Source organism: Oryza glaberrima, chromosome 4, assembly GCF_000147395.1.
Source record: "Oryza glaberrima chromosome 4, OglaRS2, whole genome shotgun sequence".
NCBI classification, from domain to species: domain Eukaryota; kingdom Viridiplantae; phylum Streptophyta; class Magnoliopsida; order Poales; family Poaceae; genus Oryza; species Oryza glaberrima.
In genome coordinates this window covers 25,615,987-25,638,896 of record NC_068329.1, presented here as the reverse complement: position 1 = coordinate 25,638,896, position 22,910 = coordinate 25,615,987, and the positions used below count along the sequence as shown (strand labels likewise).

The 22,910-nt window shown below is 45.7% G+C and overlaps 3 protein-coding genes across 6 annotated transcripts; all 3 read right to left on the bottom strand.

Moving 5' to 3' along the window:
* Positions 1-1,404: 1,404 nt before the first annotated feature.
* Positions 1,405-5,716, bottom strand: LOC127771086 (probable inactive leucine-rich repeat receptor kinase XIAO). The gene has a single exon (XM_052296910.1). It carries the CDS (start codon positions 5,495-5,497, stop codon positions 2,024-2,026), a length of 3,474 nt encoding a protein of 1,157 aa, XP_052152870.1. The 5' UTR covers positions 5,498-5,716; the 3' UTR covers positions 1,405-2,023.
* A 6,066-nt stretch (positions 5,717-11,782) lies between these two features.
* Positions 11,783-16,259, bottom strand: LOC127769292 (polyprenol reductase 1). Of its 2 annotated transcripts, none has more exons than XM_052294832.1 (7): positions 15,798-16,259; positions 15,217-15,473; positions 14,241-14,590; positions 13,530-13,764; positions 13,003-13,098; positions 12,272-12,343; positions 11,783-12,139 (listed from the first exon to the last, which is right to left on the bottom strand). In XM_052294832.1, exons 2-7 carry the CDS (start codon positions 15,421-15,423, stop codon positions 12,035-12,037), a joined length of 1,065 nt encoding a protein of 354 aa, XP_052150792.1. In that variant the 5' UTR covers positions 15,424-15,473; positions 15,798-16,259; the 3' UTR covers positions 11,783-12,034. The 2 variants fall into 2 exon arrangements, with proteins under 2 accessions (XP_052150792.1, XP_052150791.1); XM_052294831.1 differs by having other exon boundaries at positions 15,217-15,476; positions 15,798-16,258.
* A 2,618-nt stretch (positions 16,260-18,877) lies between these two features.
* Positions 18,878-22,181, bottom strand: LOC127772357 (uncharacterized). Of its 3 annotated transcripts, none has more exons than XM_052298389.1 (7): positions 21,878-22,181; positions 21,702-21,797; positions 21,422-21,610; positions 21,200-21,337; positions 20,231-20,456; positions 19,364-19,556; positions 18,878-19,279 (listed from the first exon to the last, which is right to left on the bottom strand). In XM_052298389.1, exons 1-7 carry the CDS (start codon positions 22,126-22,128, stop codon positions 19,119-19,121), a joined length of 1,254 nt encoding a protein of 417 aa, XP_052154349.1. In that variant the 5' UTR covers positions 22,129-22,181; the 3' UTR covers positions 18,878-19,118. The 3 variants fall into 3 exon arrangements, with proteins under 3 accessions (XP_052154349.1, XP_052154350.1, XP_052154351.1); XM_052298390.1 differs by having other exon boundaries at positions 21,705-21,797; positions 21,878-22,180; XM_052298391.1 differs by lacking the exon at positions 21,702-21,797.
* Positions 22,182-22,910: the final 729 nt, after the last annotated feature.

The following is a 22,910-nucleotide window of genomic DNA, read 5'->3' as shown; positions in this document are numbered from 1 at the left end:
CCACCAGTCCGTGAGTGAACTCAGTAGTTTACTCCCCTGCAGCAAAAATTTACAGTGCCACTGATTGCACGGGCTGGTGGCTCCCCAATAATTCAGCATGCGGCATGCAGCCTTTTCTGAACCTCTACAGCAAAATTTACAGCATTCTGCAGAGTTTCAGTGCAAATTTCACGCCTGGTGTTGGTCTCTCTCTCTGACCACCGTTGCAGCCAGAATACATGGTCAGTTATCCTCCCCCATTCTGTTAGCACAAGTTTACAGCTATAGTAATTAATCTTCCCTAACAGGATGGCCGAGTTGCCAGTTGGTGCCTTGCCTCGTGTTGTTTATACATGCCACATGCTACTTGTTCAGGATTTATTCAGGTCTAGACACTAGGATAGACGACTATTGATGCCATCTTGTTGACAAGACGCCATGGGTTGCATTCTCTCCCCCTACTCACGGCCTCTCTCTGCTCAGGTTAGAAGTATCGACATCCGGGATTGCTAATGCCTAAACTTTGATGTGGTATCCCGAGTTACAGGCAGGTCTACACGCTTGAGGACAAGGTGAGTCAGAGATCAAAAGGAGAGGAATCGTAGACTCGTAGTGCGCGCTAATTGTGCAATTCTTGCTTGGCTGTTGACTACTACAGTACTTGCGCCGAACCTGAAAAACGGTGTGAGCTTTTCAAGTGTGTTCGTGCAGTCGCGCAGTGCTGCGTGTGATCATGGCAGCCTGCACTTCGTCATCGTATCATGCCAATCTGCCCGTGCCCTCCCTGACGAAGAAAATTTCAGTGCGATGATCTGGATTCCGAAATGTAGCAAGGGCCCCTGCCGCCTGATGCTCGTAAGAAATTACTATTCCGGAAAAACAAGCAAGCAGCATTGAGACACAGGGAAAGAGGGGCTGACTGTATTCCATGATTTCCATCTCGGCCAAATTGAAGGCTCATTCACTGCTATACATTGAGATGGTCTATCCACGAACGTCATGCTCTTCAGTGTACGTTACGCACCTTGAAGTCCATGATTTAATGCATTGATGTACTGATATAACGCAGGTGCTAATTATTACTCAATGGCGCACATGACCGGATTCAGGAGGCAAAGAAAAGTATTAAGGGGGCCTCTGGGGCTCAAACCAAGTACAGTGGTACCAAGATCTCCTCAACTGCCAAGCAAACGTTCAGCATTGCTGGCCAGTCAAGCCTATAATACACTGTTTCAACCATTTCTTTCTCCAATTGACAAAGAAAAACAAGGTGACCACAGAGTAATATATATCCATTCATCCGATAGATAGGTAGGGTCCCCAACTAATCATACAGTGGATAAAACAAGTGCACAGAGTATTTTGGATGTACTACTGCTAGATACTGCCATACACAAATCATTCCATGCAGAGGGGAAAAAAGGATTTAACGGCTAGTAGTATGAAGCATCATTCATCCCCCACCATCCTCTTGAACCAATTGGGATAACAAAATACAGACAAGATGTACATCACAACATTACAAAAGATCTAAGCCCATGGTAAAAAATGGAGATTAATAAAAGACAAGATCCGAAGAAGCCAAGCAGGCCCCCCTACACGAAATCAATTTCCTAGAGAGAGAGAGAAGGGAGTACAGGGTGCAGAGCAGCCAAGAACAGATGGAGCATCAGTAGCCGTTGCGATGGGGAACCCCACATGCGCGAGTCCACGACGCCACCACCACCAACCTCCTCCTCCGCAACATGCCGCGCAAGCATCAGTCCACATGGTGATTTGCTTCCCCGGCAGCCATTGACACCTCCACTAACCGCGAGATTAGGAAGGGGCTCAACGGCTACTTTCCCACTTGGGGCCAAGCCTCTGGTCTGCTTGGCGGGAAATGCAGGTGTTCTTGCTCCCGGGCTCACATGTCAGTTTTGACCCCGCGGCTGGATGAAGCTAAGACTAATCTGAACTAAAGAAGAAAGAATTAGCGGAAAATGGATGGAACAACACTAGTGGACTGGATCGGGTGATGCCGCCGGCCGAGGGGAGCCGGTGATCACGCCGGGGATGGCTGGGAGGTTGGGTCGGCCGACGACGGGATGTCCGGGCCGACGCGGCAGCCCTCGAGCATGAACACCACGTCGCCCATGGCCGGGCGGTCCAGCGGGTCGGGCGCCGTGCAGAGGAGGCCGACCTTGATCCCGAGCAGGAACTCCTCCCACTCCGACGACTCCGGGTCCAGCTCCAGCAGGCCCGGCTCGAGCAGCTCGGCCACTGCCCCGCGCTGCAGCTGACGCTTCACCCACTTCACGATGTCTTCGTCCTCCCCGGCGAACATGCCGGGGCGCCGGCCGGTGAGCAGCTCGAGCAGCACGATGCCGAAGCTGTAGACGTCGCCTTCCCGCGTGGCCTGACCCGCGGCCGCGGCGTCCGGGGCGACGTAGCCGAGCGAACCGACTATTGTTGTAGCTGACGTCGATGCAGCCGCCGCAGCAGCGGCAGCACCAGCCGTCACCACCATTGGCTCCAGCCCGAAGTCGGACAGGTGCGGCTCGAAGTCGGCATCGAAGAGGATGTTCTGCGGCTTGACGTCGCCGTGCACGACACCGGACTGGTGGAGGAAAGCAAGGCCGCGTGAGACGCCGAGGGCGATCAGGTGCCTCATTGGCCAATTGAGAATGTGTCCGTCTTGGTGCGACGCTTCCTGCAGCAACGTGGCGAGGTTGCCGTTGGGCATGTAGTCATAGACCAGCAGCCGAACATCTGGCGGCGGCCCGGCGTAATAGCCACGGAGCACAGTGAGGTTCCTGTGCTTCACCTTGCCGAGGGACTCGGCCTCCTTCCTGAACGAGCCCTCCTCAATCACCACGGCGCCATCAGATGAGGTGGAAGGAAGCCGTAGGATCGCCAGCACGGTGCCGTCATTGTAGCAAGCCTTGAACACGAGACCATGGCGGCCTCGGCTAAGCACATTCTCCTCATCGAACTGCCTCGTCGCCTCCACCGTGTCAGCATAGGTGATCCGGGAATTGAACATGATCAGCTTCGGCTGGCTGACACTGTCTGTGCTTGTGCCGCTCGACCCGCTGCCCCGTCCCGGGCTGCGCCGCCTCTTCTTGACACCATCTCGCTTCTCAATGAACCGGCGCCTCCACCGCAGCAAGCTGTACACACAGCAGCAGCAGAACAGCACAAGCAGCAGCACGGTAGCAGCCACCACACCAATCAGCAGAGCGAGGCGCTGCAGCCTCTGCCGCCTCCGATGCTGCCGGTACGCACTGCATTCGTTCTCCAATGGCGGACCGCACAGGTTCGGGTTGGAAGCAAACACTGACGAGGTGCCAAAGCGGGAGCCAAGCATTGCCGGTATCTCTCCGCTGAGCTCATTGTGTGACACATTGAGTGATAGCATGCCTGGAATTTGAGCCAATGAAGCAGGGATGCTGCCGGTAAGATTGTTGGACGACAGGTCAAGTGTCTGCAGCTTCGACAGGTTGGAGAGAGAGGCCGGTATCTCGCCACCAAGATGATTGTCATCAAGCTTGAGAGTGACAAGCGATGAGCAGTTTGAAATCTCTGGAGGTATCTTGCGGGACAGCTGGTTGTGGCTCAGGTCAAGCTCCTCCAATTCGCCGAGGCGCGCAAAATCACCGGGGATTGGGCCAGTCAACTGGTTGCTCCTGAGATCAAGCACGGTGAGGTTGGAACAGTTGGCGAGCTCCACAGGCAGCTCACCGCAGATTCGGTTGTGGGAGGCCGAGAGCACCTGGAGTGATGGCAAGTATCCATAGGTAGCCGGCATTGAGCCTGTGAATGAGTTCACCGAGAGGTTGAGGTGGCGCAGACTCCACAGGCTGCTGAACCCCTCCGGAACATCACCGGAGAAAGAGTTTCCGGCGAGCGACACATACTGCAGCTGTGGCAAACCGAAGAGCTCTGCCGGGAGATTGCCCGAGAGGTTCTTCTGACCAGAGAGGTCAAGAACTCTCAGGTTCAGCAGGTTGCCAATGTTGGACGGAATGCGGCCGGAGAAGGAGTTGCCGCTCAAATTTAAACTCTGCAGAGCGGCCAGATTGCCGATGGAAGGAGGGATCTCCCCGGCGAGCTTGTTGTCGGAGAGGTCCAAGAATGTCAGATTCCCCAGCACGAAGAGCTCACTGGGCAAATCGCCGGTGAGCCGATTCCCCGGTGTGGACAATGCTTCCAGCCACGAGAGGTTGCCCAAACTGGCCGGAATCTGGCCGGAGAATGAGTTACCGCCAAGATACACCTCTCTGAGCCGCCGGAGACTGCCAAGAGCGGCAGGTACCTCGCCGGAGAAGCGGTTGTCTTCGAGATCAAGCACCTGGAGCGCGCCGCATCTGCCAATCTCCGCCGGCACGGTGCCTGTGAAGGCATTGCCGCCAAGCCGCAGTTCCTGCAGCGCAGTGAGCTGCCCGACCGCCGGAGGTACTTCGCCGGTGAACGCATTGCCCGAAAGGTCGAGCACCGTCAACCCCCCAGCCCCGGCGAGCCAGGACGGGAATGGGCCGGCCAGTTTGTTGGCCCTCAAGTCCACCACCTGGAGATCCTTGCCGAGCGACACCGGCACGTCCACCTGGGAGAACGCGTTGCCGCCGACCTGCACGATGCGCAGCGACGAGTTCCCCACGCCGCCGAACGCCGCAGCCGGGATGGCGCCGGTGAGCCGGTTCCGAGACACCGAAAGAATCTGCAGCGAGGGAATCGCCGCCACCGCGGGCGGCAAGATGCCGCGGAGCGCATTCCCCTGCAGGCTGAGGTGGAGCAGCGCCGAGCAGTTGGACAGCGCCGACGGGATGGTGCCCTCAAGCAGGTTCCCGTCCAGCCAGAGGTAATGCAGGTCCTGCAAGGTCCCCAGCGACGCCGGGACTGTGCCCCGGAGGCGGTTGAATGACAGGTTCAAGAACTGGAGGCTCGTCGCCGACGCGCTGACGTTCGCCGGGATGGTGCCGGAGAAGGCATTGGAGGAGAGGTCAAGGTACTTCAAGCTGGGAGGGAAGGAAACAGGGACAGGGCCGGACAAGAGGTTGCCGGACACGTCGAACGTCTGGAGGTTGGTGAGGTTGGCGAGGAATGACTGAGGAATGGGGCCGGAGAAGGAGTTGTACTGGAGGTAGACGGCGCGGAGGGAGGAGATGCGGGAGAGGGACGCCGGGATGGTGCCGGAGAGCGAGTTGGAGCGGAGGCTGAGCTTCTCGAGGTATACGAGCGATGACAGCGCCGGGGAGATGGCGCCGGACAGGCGGAGCTTCGGGAGCGCCAGCTCGACGACGCGGCCGGTGCCGGCCGCGCACGCCACGCCGCGCCAGGAGCAGGGCGCGGACGGCGAGGACGCGTTCCACCCGGACATGGCGGCGTAAGGGTCGCGCAGCCCGCTCCGGAACATGAGTAGCGCGTCGATCTCCGCCTTCACCTCCGGCGGCGCGTTCGCCCCGAACACCGGCGCGCCGGGCGCCGCGACCACCAGCAGCATGACGAGCAAGAACAGCAGCCTTGGCGGCGGCGGCATGGCGGGAGCAGAAAATCGGAGCCGGGGGGTGCGAGGACGGAAAGGAACACCTTTCTCTCTCGGTCTTATCAGCTTGACTGCTTTGGCATTTAGGCCCTCATGGCCATGGATGGAGAGAGCGAGGAGCGAGAGAAGAGAAGAGAGCTTTGCATTTGGAGAGGAGACGGAGGGAGAGAAAAAGAAGAGAGGGGTTTGGTTGCGAGGTTTTGGACGGGTTTGGGTGGGTTTCGAGGCGTTTTTAACTCCTTCCTTGCTCTCTCTGCGCGTTTTTTATGCATGCTCGTTTGTTTGTTAAAAAAAAAAGTACTAGTACATGATTTGATTTGATACACATTTGCGAAGCAATGTACTGTACCCAGCTGTTGTATACAGTAGTAGTATACTTGAATAGTTGCCGGGTCGGTAACAGTGTCCAAAATATGTACATTTGTGCACCCCGCACAAAAAATAATGTCATATACGTACACAAATCGATAACAGAGCCCTATACGTACACTCTACGTACATGTTCTACTCTCCACAATACTAATATAGGGCTACGTACACAGATAGAATATGATTCATATTTCGTGCACAGGCTAACCAAATCATTTGTTAGTTCTTAACCACCATTTGCATCTCTGCGTCTGCGTGTGTTCTCTCTCGTCACGCTAGAAATGGCGTTAAAGCTGGTGGAGGGAGAAAAGCGAGACGCTGGCGCAGCGCGCTTTATGAGGGGGGGCGATTAGTTAACGTTAAGCACGCTTTTACGAGCGAGAAGACAGGCTGTCACGGCCGTTAACGCCTTCTCTCTCTCTGTTTCTTTTTTTTTACAGGAGAGGAGGGGCACGGTGGGCCCGATGTTGGGGTTCCCCCTACGCGACGCCGACGTGTGGGCCCGGGGGATAAAAGGTCTGGACGCGCGGTGTCAGTGGCACAGCGGGCTGTGGGCCCGCCCTGTCCGGGGCGCCGCATCGGTTTTGTGCGATACCAGTTCATAGACTAGATTAGGGTTTGGACGAAGGAGATGTGTTGACTGAGCCACGTAGGCTGTGCTCCCTCGTCGTAGGCATATGCTTGGGTCAGGTGATTGCTTGCCTGCCTAATGTCGAAATGGTTGTGTGTTTTATTCCTCACTTTGTTTCCTAAACTCTCATGTGTCAAGGTCTCAAGGAGTATGATGTCGCTGGTAGTTCAATTACCAGTGTAACTTTATACTAGTACAAATTTATTTACCTCTGATGAATCGGTTTCTGGGTTTACAAAATTTGCTGGAGTACTGCTCAAAGTTTTTTTTTTTTTTTGTTGCTGCAGGGAGCTCGAGTTTTAGTACGAGTATATATATCGGTTTATCTATCAAAACAGTGATGAAATTCAAGGATGTGAAGACAACATCCTGAGTAGATACAGAAGAGCAGCTGAGATACTACTACAGAAACATCTGAGCTGAGTAGTACGTAGTATAAATGAATACAGCATTGAAATACCACTCGCCAACTAGTAGCTTGCGGCTACGACATCTTCATAAGTCCATGATCCTACTGCTCTACTCCTAGTCCTGGAACATCGTACAAATCGTGGTTCAATTAGAGAATTTAAGCGACCATCACATCCTAATTTCATGCTACTCCTAGAAGAATAGGGCAATCATAGACCATAATCAACGACCAAACAATCTGCAGAAAGTCTAATCACAGCTCGCTTTTTTCTTGTTCCTCTTGATCCACAGCTTATACTATTAGTACATTGTATACAAAATATGATCAATTTAATTTATGCTCGAACAAATATACAATGCTGATGCTCCATTGCTCCCATTCCGTGCCAGCGTCAACCGAATCGATCTCCTTAATGGCATCAAGCAGCAAATGGAATACCGTAGCCCAATCCACTTCCTGCATGTACTGCCGTTGTAACCTGTACGCGGCCAAATATTTGGACGGTTTTGTTGGATAGAAAGCACCAAAAAGTAAGTAAAGCAATTGCACATGCTTGATATGGGCATATGGCAGTACCTACCACTGCAGTGAAGAGAGTAGAGAAGAATGCTCGCATCCTGTGTGTGTTGATGCCGGTGAAAAGAGATTAAATCTTATTAATCCCTGAACTATTGCAGGCACATGTGCACACCACCGTAGGGCGCGGCTCACTGCAAAGTTCTCACTTTTCTGCCCGAATCTTTGTGAAAAGATAGTGTACGTTGCGTCGATTTTCTTTTCTACTGCTCTGAACTATAGTTTTCCGCGCACATAATTAGTACTACTACATCCATCTCATATTAATTATCGCTTTGATTTTTTATTTGCAACGTTTGATCGTTTATTTTATTTAAAAAATTAATATAAATATAAAAAGAGAAATCATATTTAAAGTATATTTGATAATAAAAGAAGTAAAAAAATAATTATAAATTTTTCTAATAAAACGGATGATCAAATATTAAAAAAACTTAAAGCGACAAATAATATGGACGGATATAGTACGAATACACATCATACAACAATACGATATCAAATCTGAAAAGATGTAATTTTTCGGAGTTGCTAGAAATATGGTAGCCATATGATACAGTCGATTTTTTTCAGCCACTTACACAGTAGTTACACATTATTTACACCCCACTTACGTATGTAATTAGTATGTACTTTTCGAATTTATATATGTAATTTTAGTACTTACATATGTAATTTTGAGACTTACATTGTAAATACACTAAAATTACATATGTAATTTAGAGACTTACAATATATATACATGCCGACTATTTTTTGATGATAAATATGGCGTCATGAATATAGCTACACCCTAATTTTTTCGCTCGAGGCAACCAGCTCTCAATTCAAGGTAAAATTGCAGGGCGACTCCAGGTTTCCAGGTCAAATACCGAAAACTCGATGTGAGCAGAGGCTAGCAGCCCACTCCCATGCGAGCAAAGATAATACTCCAGTAGAGCTCACTATCTATTATTATATTAGTCTATCTTAAAACCAACACATATAATAGATTAATTATAAGGTTGGCTACAATTTTCTTGTCTATCTCTATCTCTCACTTATATATTTATTATTTTTGTCTTGGAGCTTGTGTTAAGATAGCCTCTTGTATGAGAGCCAATAACTTTGATTTTTTGTTTTTTCCCTTCTCCACGTAAGTTTATAGTAAGCTTAACTCACTGTTATACTTGCTTACTAGAACAGCAGCTGATGAAATGAATTCAGATGAGTGTGGACTGTAGAGTGATGCAGGAGAGAAGGGGCTCCAATAATTCATCAAACGGCCATATGGGCGCGACCTGGCAGTGTTCATCCTGACACTGGAGCACCAGCCAAGCAGTGTCAGCTTTACTCCTCCTCATCACTGTGCTTCTCCTCCCCCCCTCTTCTGCAAAACAATTCAGCAAAGCGAGAGGATGCTCGCTTGCACTTATGTATGCAGATGGATCTTAAAAGTTCAGTACGCCTTAACATGTCCTCTCCGGCCTCCACCATCCCTTGTTCCATGGAACATGTATTACTACTTAAGTACTTCAGATTAGTTTGTAGCAGATTATTGAGTAGACTATTTTTTCTCGGATTATTTATTTGGTTAATGGGATAAAGTAAATATTTTTTATAAGTAAACTTAACAAATAGTTTAAAACAAGTGACCTAAGCAATATAGTATGTGGTATTTGCTCAAGGGAGTCGTCTTAACAAAGGATAATCTTGCACGACGGAATTGAAATGGGGGTTTAACATTTTGTTTCTGCATGAAAAATGAGACGATCCAACACTTGTTTATGGATTGTCATTATGCAAAGTTTATTTGGAGAGCTGTTCAATTTTCTTTTGGATTACATCTTCCTAGAAGCATACCTCATATGTTTAATGGTTGGTTTCAGGGTGTGGACAAGGACAAGAGAAAGTTGATACTTATTGGTGCCTCTGCTTTATGTTGGGCCCTGTGGTTGTGTAGAAATGATAGGGTTTTTAATAAATCACCATCTGTTTCCTATATGCAGGTAATTTTCAGGGCAATATATTGTCTTCGGCTATGGGCTTAACTACAAAAGCGTGAGGAAGATGAAGTTTTACTGAATGTTGCGTGTCGTACTCTTGAGTCAACGGTTATGCAACTTTTTGCCAACCATGGATGGAGATTTTCTAATAGGCTGGAATAATGTTTTCCTTGTCATGTTAGGTCTTTCTTTTAATTTTGGTTGGTTTGATAGTTTTATATTGAATTAAGACTTTATAAGTGTGTTACTTTTTTAATAATTGGTTGTAGCTCTTCGGAGTAAAGGTCGGGATGTTTCATTCCATTATCTTAAAAAAAGCAATATAGTAGAAGAAAGTTTTTTCTCCACAAAATGTTTTTTTTTTCGAAACGTTGAGCAAATAATCAGGTGAATAATCTGAAAAGAATTAAGTATTCCTAGACATAGATCCAAGTTTCCACTGTTCATCACAAAGCATCAAGGACGCATCTGGAATTCTTGACTCTTAAATTCTTAAACAAGAAGCCCAATACACGGAAACTGAATAATGGCGGTGAAGTCATGGTTGGTGAGTTAGCTAGTTTTAGTCCATGGCAGATCGATTGAATCGTGAAGAAATATTGAGAGAAAAAAAACCCAATAAATGTCAACTTGTGGATGTACATGCTTTGTTCGAGTCGCGCACAAAGCGTAAGAGAAATCACGCCATTGTTGCTCTTGGATGAGTCTCACACTCCGAGCGGAGACCTCGCGTGTCCATTAATATTGTCATGGGCAGAAGAAAACGACTCCAAGTCGCAGACGAAATGCAGAAAATGAGCGGGAAAACGACGACGAGAGGTCAGCTGCCGAAAGAAGGTTTTGGTCGCGTTTTCGCTTACTGTCCGCTGCCCGTGGCAAAGCCGTCCAAAACGGCAGAGCTTGGACTGGCTCACACATCACACACACATCGTTCTCATCTTCTCATTGTAGGATCATCAAGAAACCATTGAGTTGATGCCGAATTTGATCTCTTCTCTCATTAAAAATGAGATGTTCAGGCTATACACAGGGTGGCACCCAATTCAGTGACGTTGGAAATCGAAGCTGAAAATTTTTCGTTTCTGAACTGAACGGCGCATACATGGGGACAGCTTCGTCAAACGCTCACGTTCGTTTGTTTATTCAGCTATCCAAGGTATTAAATCGACGTGTGATCGAGACTTGGAGAGCACATCCCGCTCAATTCGGCCGAATGAACCTTCAGAAACGTCGGATTCCAATTATGCCTTCTGTTCGTCAGTTTTCAGGCGCCTACTCTACTGTATCGGCATTTCACTATCAGTTCCGAGTTTATCTCATTAGTTTCAGTTCACGGATTTCTGGCACCAACTCCTGCAACGTCACCACGCTCCTATAAAGTAAATAGTGCAGCGAGCAAACGAACAAGCACTAGCAACTCTCTGATAAAACAGTGGCAATTGCAAATATCTTTTTCTGAGTTTCCACGGATAGATTCTAATTCCATTCCCCACCACCTGAACCAGGGAAAGTTCAGCTCTCATGGTGTCTGTCGTTGAGTAGTCTGAGCTAGTGGACAGGCCATAATTCAGTCCCAGTTTTAGCCGTGCAAAAAAACAAGGATTATACTAGTAAGAGCTGTAGTAAACAAGACTTAAAGAAGATACAAGTCGGCAATGTGATTGAACACATGTCCAGGAGGGAGGATTAGCCGGGCAAAGACAAGGAGCATGTCCCCTCTCGCGGATCAGTGGATGTGCTTTCTGACCAAACGCCTCTCACCCCCATATCCCGGCCAGGTGAGGGACCATGGCTCCATGAGTGCTGTGGGTTGGTGGCTGGCACCTCTTGCTCACTTTCATCAGCTCAGCTTCTTCTTTTAGTAGGCTAATCCTGCTGTTAATTTACTCTGACGGCGTGCTACTTTAGAGGATGATGACCTTGTTACTGTGTTAAACTTGCGATTGGTTGAGAAAATCATAGCAACTCATCTGCCTAAAGCTTATAAAGTATCTTGCTTAAAGTTGAAACGGTATCGCTCTGATAAATCCCGAAGTATTCCGTTTTCCAGACCAGATCAGGTATTTAGGTCTCTAAACATGACGGCACTTCTTTTTCCTTCTACAAAGGACGAGCACAACATACCCTAGATCACTTTGAGTTGCGAACATTTAAGTTTAAATTACCAAACATGTTTCGTCGATGACATAATTGGCATGTAATTTAAATATGTAGAAGCACAAAGATTACTACTGGTAACGTACATAGGTGCTCTGATATTAAGTCACAAATCAGGAACTGACATTGCCTAGATTGTCACAGCTTGAAGATTTTCCAATCCAATTCTGCAAGAACTTTATTCCCGATGCTTAAGAATGTTGATAAATATCCAAGTGTGTAGCATAACACACAGCATGAAGTGTCACAGGTACATTCTGCGTGGCTACGTTATACAATACAACACTTCCAGCCTCTACGGTGGTACGTAGTATGATTGTTATCACATTTACATCAAGCTAAGTTACATGTCGTAATTGTGTGCAAATACATAAGCTTTGCATAATGTAGCCATTTCGTAGACACTAGCATACAAATGGAATGATGGCATAGCGAGAGCGAGGATAGTCTTCAAACTTTTGAAGATACCACTTGTGAGTTTCTACTGCTGCAAATGACAGGTTTGTGATCTGCAAAAATGAAAAAGAAAAAAGATAGTTCAATCTACTGGAACAAAAAACAAAAGAAACTAAATGTAGAAGATAATTGCGCGTTAGTTGAATTCTGAGTATCTTTGTTCAAAAAGTTACTGTAGGGCGTACCACAAATACGAACAGGAACCACACTGGAATGTCTTCTCCACCACTAGCAACCAACATGCCAAAATATATTACCTACAAGCCAAAGTAACTGTAAATGTTAATGCCATAATAATTTAAAACAACAGGAGCTCTTTTAGTAGCTCAGTGCCCTACTGCATCAATTGTCAAGTCAAACAGCACCAATTCTGCTACATGGAAACATATGTGCTGTCATGTTAGAGTCATCTAGTTGCTTCACACAAGTGAAATAATATGAAAGTTCAGAAAATATTATCCTGTTTTATCATATTTAAGCCATGCAAAGAATGTTTGCATTTCCCAGTACGGGTGATACTAAAAGGACATATTCACTCTCACATGGTATTGCACTCAGAGAACTACAGTGATGAAATGGGTAACAGAACAAATTTGATGAGAAGTCTGCACTGGAATTCAGCTTCAGTGTAAAAACTCTAAATCCCAGCAAAAGCAACATGCAAATTCTCTGTTTTTCCCCCAACCTATTCCAGCCAGGAGTTGAAGCTGGACCAGGAGCTAATCAGTCTAGTGCTTCCACCAATTGGAACCCGTCCAAACTTCCCCAAGATGATTTTTATTGACAAACCCAAGACAATATGGACAGGCCTAATCTAACTTGACGTTGTTAAATAAGCAGATTAACAAGACCTGCCATATTTTGCAAAACAGTATATGCCACATACTGAAAATGAGGACATAGAAAAGACACTCACTAGTTCAGCAAGGTAATGAGGGCAAGAGACTCGATTAAACCAGTCACCACAAGGAATTACATATTCATCAGAATCTTTGTGCTCACGCAACGTTCCCTGTAAAAGCAATAAAAAAACAAACCATGAAATTCAAAATATAGACCGCAGCCTAGAAGTTTCCAAGACAACAATGCATAATACCACAGTTTCTGAACAAGCATAATGCATAACCCATTGAATCTGATTGGCATTTCATGAAGGATTCCTGATGTTGATTGACCAAGCAATTTGTGTAAATGGGGTTCCTAAAGCCTGATGGGCTCCACCCTCTCAAAAAATAGAACACTTCCAGCAAGCCATACCTTCAGCTTTACACTAACAAGTTATGGTTGCAGTTTGACAGTTCCAACTTACAGCATATATAGGTGGATTTCTTTCTTTCTTTTCTTTTCATTTTTAGGAAGATTTCTGATGCTGCCCATATATGTAAAAGAAACTTGCTAGTATATCTAGGGTCATAGGGACATTAGAGAGCATATAGATCTTACAAGAATTGCATGGCAACGGATCTGATGGAGGGAACCCCAAATGAATATAACAGCACCTATCCACTGGGTCCACCCCAACTTCAGAAGAGGCTGTAGTAGAGATGATGAATCAATTACAAGATCTGGCATTCTCGCACGACCCTTTACTATGAACTCAGCTACTTGACCTTGAAGATACTCTGCTGCTTCAGGGATACAAGAGCTAGCAAGAGATAATGGTGCAGCTACATAATAGCTGGCATGAAGAAAAACCAAACTATAAGTCAATCTGAAAATGTTATACATGAAAACAAAAGAACAACAACAATAGTATGAAAAAAATATCATGGGTAGCATGAATGCATATCCTCTTCCTAATATAAGCACTATGGCAGAAGAAAGCAAATAAAATGTCAAGAATTGAACAATTCAGTTATCAGCATCACTTGGGCTATTTTCTACCGAAGTGGTATTTCTTTTGATCAGTTCAGGTCAATGACAAATCATGCAGTAAATTAACTCATTAGATGTGTGTATATTTTGTGGACAGCCTACATGTATGAGCTGCAGAAACTGCATACAAGAATTATTTAGAAACCTTTAAGCAAAATCATGTAACATAACAACAGAATAAAGTAAAGGACATGATAACTAATCAAGTGGGATATTTTTCACAACAAATGTGCCATGGAGATATAGAACATAAAGGATGTAAAGCAAGCTGGAGCTTACAATAGACCCGTCAAATATCCTACAATATGCATCCGAGCAGAAGGGCTGTAGTGGAACACATGTTCAGTCTCATATAGTCGTCTCAGCACTTGAATTTCCATCAATAGAAGTACAAATACTGTTCGCCAGACATGATACTTGTGTCCCATGGTGCGCGAGCGAACACGACCAAAAGAGAATGAATTTGAGCCTACAAGATGGCTGGCAATTGTGGAATAACTTGATGACTCAGGCAATAATGGTGTCATTTTCATATATGCATAGAACCATATTGCCAGAAGCAAAATTGTTGTTGCCAGCACTCCGACCACATAAAAATGCATGAAGTATTTTTGTGGAACAGTGAACTTCTGCAGATTAGAAAAGATCGATCTGAGATTATCAGCATTATACAGAAGTTGAATATGAGAAGAACTACAAATTTGGTGCGTGTTCTCATGTGCAATTGATCATCAATTGGATGAAAAATAGCTCAAGAAAAGCCGATGAGGAATCAATTCGATCCTACTATATAATGTTAGTTTTTACTCACAAAACTGGCTTGGTATGTATTTTTCGTATAGCTAAGTTAGCATAACTAAATCTCCAAGTTGACAAGAAAAGCTGGCTGTATATCCTGTAGACAAACACCAATTAAAAAAATTGTTTTAAGTCCAGAACTGTGGTTCCCAAACATTTAAGAACTAATTTCTTCCAAATGTATCATCTTCTCACAATCAATCGATAATATTTCAGATTTGCATCAACTAAACACTACAAAACAGTAGCTAGCTACTTTGGCCTTAAACAATCCAAGGTTATATCTTTTTCAAACCAACCCAAACCTATATTTGCTTTGAACAAGTTTCGCTTAACTTATCAAGGTCTAACCAAGCTTCGTTTACCAAGGAATCATACTAACTCCATGGGATTGTCGAATGATAACAGAAAAGGCGAAGCAGCAAATAGGTGCTGCGGCACCTTGAACCGATCTTACCGCCTTAGAAGAGGAGGAACCAGAGGATGAGGCGGGGGAGGGCCTCACGGTCTTGCCGCGGGAGGAGAAGGCCGAGAGCAGCCGGCGAAGGAGGTGACCACCAGCGGCTGCGGGGATTGGCAGCGCGGCGACAATGATGGGGAGTGTAGCGGCGATCCAGGCGAGGCACAGCAGAGGCTGGAGGGCAGGCCAGCCCTCGGTCTCCATGGAAGGCAGCGCCGCAATGGCAGCACCAGGAATATTCTTGTTGGGTGTTCCTACTTCATGTTCCAAAATTTAATAACGCCATTAGCCCACAAAATTTGCTCGGATTATGACATAATAAAGCAATTGTATCTCATAGCATCACAAATCGACTAAAATCAACACCTAAAGTTTGAAAGTTGCAAAAATATAAATATAAATAATTCAAATATTAAAGATCTTACATAGATAAAATAAGTACAACACAATTTCTTTAATCTGCACCACAATCTACTCTTCTAAGATTAACATTGCCGATTCACTACAATTTGCATCATTATCCATAGTTCCGTACCGATTAAGACTCACAACTATTCAATTCAAGGCCAGATTCATACCTCTGTCTGCCTTGTGTCAGGCGGCAATCGAGCTGGGGGCGGTGTTACAATGGAGTTATGGGCAGGGGCTAGGGTGCAGCCACGCCGTGCAGGAGCAGCGGGCAGGGCGACCGCCGGTCGGGGAGTCAGAGACGGCGCAGGGTGGTAGCCCGGTAAAGGAAGGCGCAGGCGCAGGCGCCGGCGGGTGGCACGGCGCGCAGAAAGACGCAAGAAGCTGCGGGGGCGCGACGGCGGCACGGCGCAGCCACGCAGACGCAGGCCGCCCTCAGGGGAAGGCGGACGGTCGACGGAGGAGGCTAGTGATTGGGATTGGGGAGACGCGCGGCGGCTGCGGGATAGCGTTGCGCGAGAAGCGGGAGGGAATGGAGTCGAAGGGGAAGGGCGACAAGGCAAGGCAGCGCTACTTCGCTTCGCCTCTGCGAAGTGCGATTCGTTTGCGTCGCGTGGCGGAGAGTTTTCCGATCGGTTGGCGGTTGCCTAGTTGGCTCCTTCTGGAAGCGTCCATGTCTTTATTGTGTTTGGTGCACAGCACGGATAATTCGGTGGGGACCACTCGTCATAGAGTCGACGGGGCCGTAATCATGTGGTTATCTGATGGATCTCCTCAAAACATTCATTCACGTTATAATCCTTCTTCGTTATGAGGGTCAAGTTTCACAAAATCCTGTTTAGTTCACACCAAACTTTCCCCAAACTCTCAACTTTCCATCACATCACATCACATCTAAAACTTTTCTATTCACATAAACTCCCAACTTTTTTCTAAACTACCAACTTTTCCCAAACTTCTTCCCAATTTTAGAAACTAAACACAGCCCATGTTGGCACTTGAGCCCCTAAACAGGAATTCGGGCCTAGCTAGAGATCGCAGCTATCACTTTAGCCCGTTCATGGTGCCTCGGTGCGCCAGCAAGGGTTTCGGTTGCCATGTCCCAAGGTTGCTACGCGAAACACGTCAGGTTTTGTCAGGCTGAGGCTGCGTGAAGGTGAAGCGACAGGAAGAACTTGCGTTGGGGAGGTCGTGTCCCCGCCTCCTCGTGCCCTCGTGATGCGTCGCGGCCCCCACACCCCTACGCCCACAACCAACCCGGTGTCCCTCCCAAGTCTGGCAGCCAGAGAAAGGGGCAGCGATGGCGAGACATGGGACCGTCGCCGTGCGTTGTCCCTTTCACGATGACCTCGGATCTAAACCATAGGAGCCCTCCTCGTCGTCTTCGCCTTCTTGCCAGCGAGCCGCCGATCCCGCCGTCGTCGAGCCCATTTTTGATCTGCCACCTATCGCCCCCGCTGCCGCCTACTGGAAAAGGAAGAGAGGACGGAGCTGCAACTTCCTTGCCGTGGCGCCGGAGATGCCTTCGGCCTCATTTCTGCGTTGATCTGCTCGATAGCCGCCCGGATCGAGGCGGCGGCGATTGGACGGAGTGGAACGTGGGTCGCTGGCGGGGAGGGGAGAGGTGCTGGTGGGGGTTGGAATGGGAGAGGCGTCGGCGGCGCTAGAGGGGGAATGTGGAAATTTAGAAATGATAGATTTTATACATGCTTCCCTTTTTTAGGGTGTTTTGTGTACAATTCGAACCATTCTCTAAATTAAAAAAACTACGAGGACTTAAATATAAAATGTTATGGGCTGACATAAAAAATTAAAGCCACAGCTAGAGCTCCTTTGCACCATGGGATAAAGAGAATTGATACTCGATATCTCGTCCTATGTGGCATATTGAGGCTCCTCATAGAAACATGTTGCACTGTGAATGGCCTAAGGTCACGACATTGAGCATGTTCTAAGTGAGTTCATCGAGCGATAGCAAACATGAGATCGAAGCTGTCAATATCCATCAACGTATCATATTCCCTTTTTTTCAGAATGAAAACTCCCAACTCCTCTGATATAATCATTTGCCATATTTGAGTGTTGGATGGTTAGCGTGGTGAGCTCCACGCTAACATAATCTTTTTTGCTTTTCTCCATCTCCTACGTGTCCTCTCTCTCACCCCAATCATTTCATCCCGAAAACAAACTTTCCAACAACATTAAGGAGTGGAGACCGGAGTGAGTGATACGACAATAAAGCTTGCGGTGCCGATGGGGGTGCATGGCTTAGATAAGGCTCTCGGCAATGACGATGAAGACTCGTAGTGATGACGAGCGGACGACAAAGCTGGTGGCGGCAGTGGGGGCACGAAGTGGAGACAATATCCACTGCAATGAGGCTCATGTGTGAGTGTGATGGTGATGGCTATGGATAAGGAGATGAGGGAGGCCGCCGCAACTAGGTCGCATCCACAAGTAGCTTATTTCTGGCTACTGGACTAGAGTAAGAAGACGTATCCGACCATCGAAATAGAGGAAGAAGTTAGATGATAGGATCTTATCAGAGTCTAAAGATTTTTGTTGTTATCATTTTTTTTTTTGCATCTCGGTGTATTCAAGTGTTTTACTCCATCCGGTCAGATATTACACTTGCACATGATGCACATTGTCTCATTAAAGGTGTGACGCCTCGTCCTCTGCCGTCTTAAATGTGTTGAATAACATTTTTTTTTCTCGATGTTGCAGTTAGTTTTCTTTGATGTTTCACATGTTGGTTTGGCGTATGCGGATTATATGTCTGGGTATTTACTGAACAATCGCAAGTATTTCATCCATATTGTTTAGTGGGATAGAGTTGTTGTGGTTGTTTATAAAAAGTGGGATAGAGTTAGGGGATTTGAGATAGTTAACTAGTTAGAAGTGATGTGAGTCAATATTCCAGAAGAATAGATTTGTTGAGAAAAAACAGATCGATGATGAAGTATTAGATCTAATTAAATACTTACATATGTGTATACCCATATATATCAATTTTACTTCACAAATTTTTGGTATTCCCGGGAATAACCCAGTAACCCCTATGTCCACTACTGTTGGTTTATTTGTGTGTAATCAATAAACAAATACATCCGGTTAAAACATTTTTACACTAACTGATGAAACATAAATATTTTATTTTTTAACAAGTAATGAAACACCGTTCAACAATCTACCTAAAATCATGTCCAATTGCTAGTCCCGTCCATAGGATCATACTTGTGACAACATATATCCATCCCCACTCCCAGGAGTGGATTGCCACCTTCTATGACTTTTTCAATATTTGCAACGATAATAACGTCTTCGGGTGTATCACATACAACTCGGAGTTCAACCCAAATCAAACAAGATGTATACAAAGTAGAATGGTGAGTATACTCCGTACTAATTTAGTTTAGCATAGATATAAAGGATTGCACACTTCTAGTCTAGCTAAATAAAGTTCTAAAAATGCAATTTCAATAAAACTGCTAGTCATAATAACTGCCGGAAGCGATATGACCACTCTCATATAACGTTCCATCCTCTGGATGCTTGAGTCCATCGCCACAAGCATAGCAATGCTTCTTATCGATGGGAACACCCACAAAACCTCCTCTTGGATAGTCGACTTCAATGTCACGGTAACCACCTGTACACATCAATTACATATACATGTTAAAATTTAGAAGAAAAGAACAGATTAATAGAGTTTTCGGTTATCTTTCGAACTAACCAGATTTTTCCTTCCCTTCTAAGGAGACCATACAAACTGGCACATAAGAATCAATGTCCCAACGTACTTCTGCGAAAAAGAACTCGTCCACTGAATCAGGTAGATCCCCTTTTGCAACAAAGTTTACATGACCATAACCACTCCGGTCTATAATTGCATTGCTTGTAATGGCACTGATTAACTCATACTTTATCTATATTTCAAATAGAAAGACAATAAAAGTCAGTAAACAAATATTTAACACATATACATGTAAAATCTCTACTATATAAAAGAACCTAGTGGTGGTGGTGAATCTGCCATCAGTTGGAGTTAGTGAGATCTTCTAAGTCTAGATAAATATATCTTTGTGTGTGTGGCTTGGTTTTTTGCTGGATGTTTGCTTGCAAATTATGTCTGGCAAATACAATTTCCAAGTGAAGAACTTCGGACATATCTTTTGAAATCCGTTGCAAGGCAAGTACTTTGCTAGTTAAGGAAAATAAAAAAAATACTAAGAATCTTGGATAGCGGTATCACAACAAAATAATTAAAGCCATATACAAACTTTGGAAAATAAGTAAAATACAAAAAATAATATTGTTTCAAAAATTCAAAAGGATCAAACAACTGTGTGGCGTGCTAAGTCCATGCTCTAAGTTAAAATTGAATTAGATTTCACCGACCTACCACAACTTTTAATTTAAGAGTTAATCTGATTATTGCTGGGAACAATTGGAGATAACTACAAATAAATGACAAAGCCATGACAAGAATAGAGAGGGCTAATCACCATAGCATGAGGTAAGAAACAAATCTAAACAGATTTCTAGCAGCCAGATTCGTACATAAATAGAAAATACAACAAAAGAAATGCAAAAAAGTTACCTTGTTCTCATCATTGTTGTTATAATGTTTTAATGCACTTTCAGCATAGAAAAGAGATTGACTTTGATTAGCTGCCATATAGTCAATTTCAGGTGATGATGCAAGTAGATCGGTGCTGGTAGCTGCACCGATGAAATCATCCACAAGGCTATTGAAGTAGGGATCCTCCTCACACGATGAATATAGATCTTCTTCAGTGTCTGATCCGTCTATATCACACTGAGGCCTAAAACATTTCATCAAAAGTTTCAAAGGTTAACATGATAAATCTCACCCCTCTGTATTATTGACTACAAAATGTTTTCTCATGTCAATAACATATATACCATTTGATTACAGACCTAAATAAATTATAAGCCTTAGATATATCAAACATTTATATGTACTAAACTGTTCTATCCGTGGATCTCCTAGGTCCCAACATTTACTATCTGCCCAAAGTACCAATGGTTCGTGTGACTTTCACTTCCCAAACTGACCAGCTGGCCAATCCCCCACCCAACATATTCACAGCCTAGAGTGATAGTAGAACATGCTTGGATGGACACATCGGAGTGGGAGAAATGAGGCCAGCTGGTGAACATGATTAACAAGTGAGCGCACAAATAAGTGAAGCAACGGCTGCATTACCACCATCCATCTCTAGGGTCTACTCCCTCCATTTCATATTATAAGACTTTCTAGCATTACCCATATTCATATAGATGTTAATGAATCTAGACATATATATGTTTAGATTCATTAATATATATATATATGAATGTGGGCAATGCTAGAAAGTCTTATAATATGAAACGGAGGAAGTAGCATATATGAATCATAAAACTTCAGATCTCAAAAATGGTGGTGTCAAGTGCTGTTTCATTACGAATTTAATTTTTAGTCTATTATTCTTAATTTCAATGTTAATAATCAGCAGTATGTGCTAATATATGCAAAAACATAACGCACATAGGAGAACCAACTTACATCTTATGGTTACGGATGCCTCGAGAGGAGAAGCGGACCGAGGGAGCGTCTCGATGAGAAGAAGGGGAACTAGGGGAGTAGGGGGAGCCAGGAGAGGAAGGTGAGCCAACATCTGCCATCATCTCAATCACTATGATCCTGAGTTAAAGGAATTTCCAGATCATGTGTTAAGCTACTTCTAATTATATATGAATGATTTATGGCAGAAGATGTGCTAAGTACCTCTGACTTCTCTGACTTGAAGGCTGATGAACAGCCAGAGCTGTTGTCATTTCCTCCTCCACAACCATATGCATCTTGCCATCGCCAACAAGTGGGGTACTCTCCACAACCATATGCATCTTCCCATCGCCAACAAGTGGGGCACCCTCCACATCCATTTGCATCTTCCCATCGCCAACAAGTGGGGCACTTCAGATGAATAAAAGAACAAGGAAATCAATATAAAGGGGAGTAAAATCAATCACTCAATCAATCAATAGAGCTAAGGGTAAACATGCACAACTTGAAATTCAATCCGTGTGGCTCGGACGGGGTCGGCAGGTTGGGGCGCACGATGTAAGCGGGCGATGGTACCAGAGACGGCGTTACGGGCGCTCTGCGGCAGCAATCGATTCTTAGGTTAAGTCATGCTCATGGCCTCATGGGTGTGGAGAGGGAGGGCATGAATGAACTTACGGAAGAGGCTGGCCGAAGGCTTTATCGAAGAGTTTGTTGGGGAAAACAGCGTCCCGCACATCCCGTCCTTCTAGGAGCGACCGCGAATTCACCGGCGATAGTGAGCGGCGGAACCTATCACTCCCTTTTGGCAGCGAACAACGGGCCGACGAGCGGCGGAACCTACCACTTCCTTTCGGCAGCAAAGAACGGCCCGACGAGGCGCCGGCGCCGCCCTCGCCGTCGAGATCGAGATTAGGGTTAGTTTCCATCTTTTTTCCCCCCCTTTCTCCGCTCCCCTCGCGGCCGCAACCTGTCGACGACAACTAAACGCCCTCAGTTTGGGTGCGCAGGTCACTCGACCCGTTTGGGTGGGCAGCGGGCCTTTTGGGCTTCTTGGGCCACGGCTGCGGCCTGGATCGGTTACAGAGTTGCGGACTTTTGGGTGGGCAGCGGGTCTTTTAGTATTATTTAAGCAATCGTAGGTAAACTACTCCAATGTGCGACATTATTGTGTAAACACAACGCACAAAAGATTATATGGATAGCGTCCGTATAAAGTGGGTCAAGCTATCTTAACATGTGGTAAAGCCATTGGGGAATATGCACTAGCGTAGAGTACTTAAAATACTAATATGTATTCTCAATTACTAGATCAGAGCAAAAGGGCCCAAGCTTCGATTTCACCTATTCTTACAGATCGAACTCTTTAGGAGGCACCCACCAAAATTCAAATCCTGATGCCTACAAATATTACGTACATGTAGATGATTTCTTATGAGATCATGTATATACATTTGGTTTCATCTCTTTGAGTGTGTTCTAGGGTACGTATTTGCGAGGATGTTTGTGCGGTGCTGCGTGTAATGGTGTGTACACGCGTGCGTTTGTGTGTAATTAAAAAAAAACTTATTAGGAGCAATAATGGATCATAGAGTAAGAAACACCAACCTTTCACTTCTTCCCGTAAGAACTATGGGCGGAGACGATCGCATCTGCATGATGGAATCTACTTGATCTTTTCTTGACCAAAATCTACTTGACCTTTTGTCCG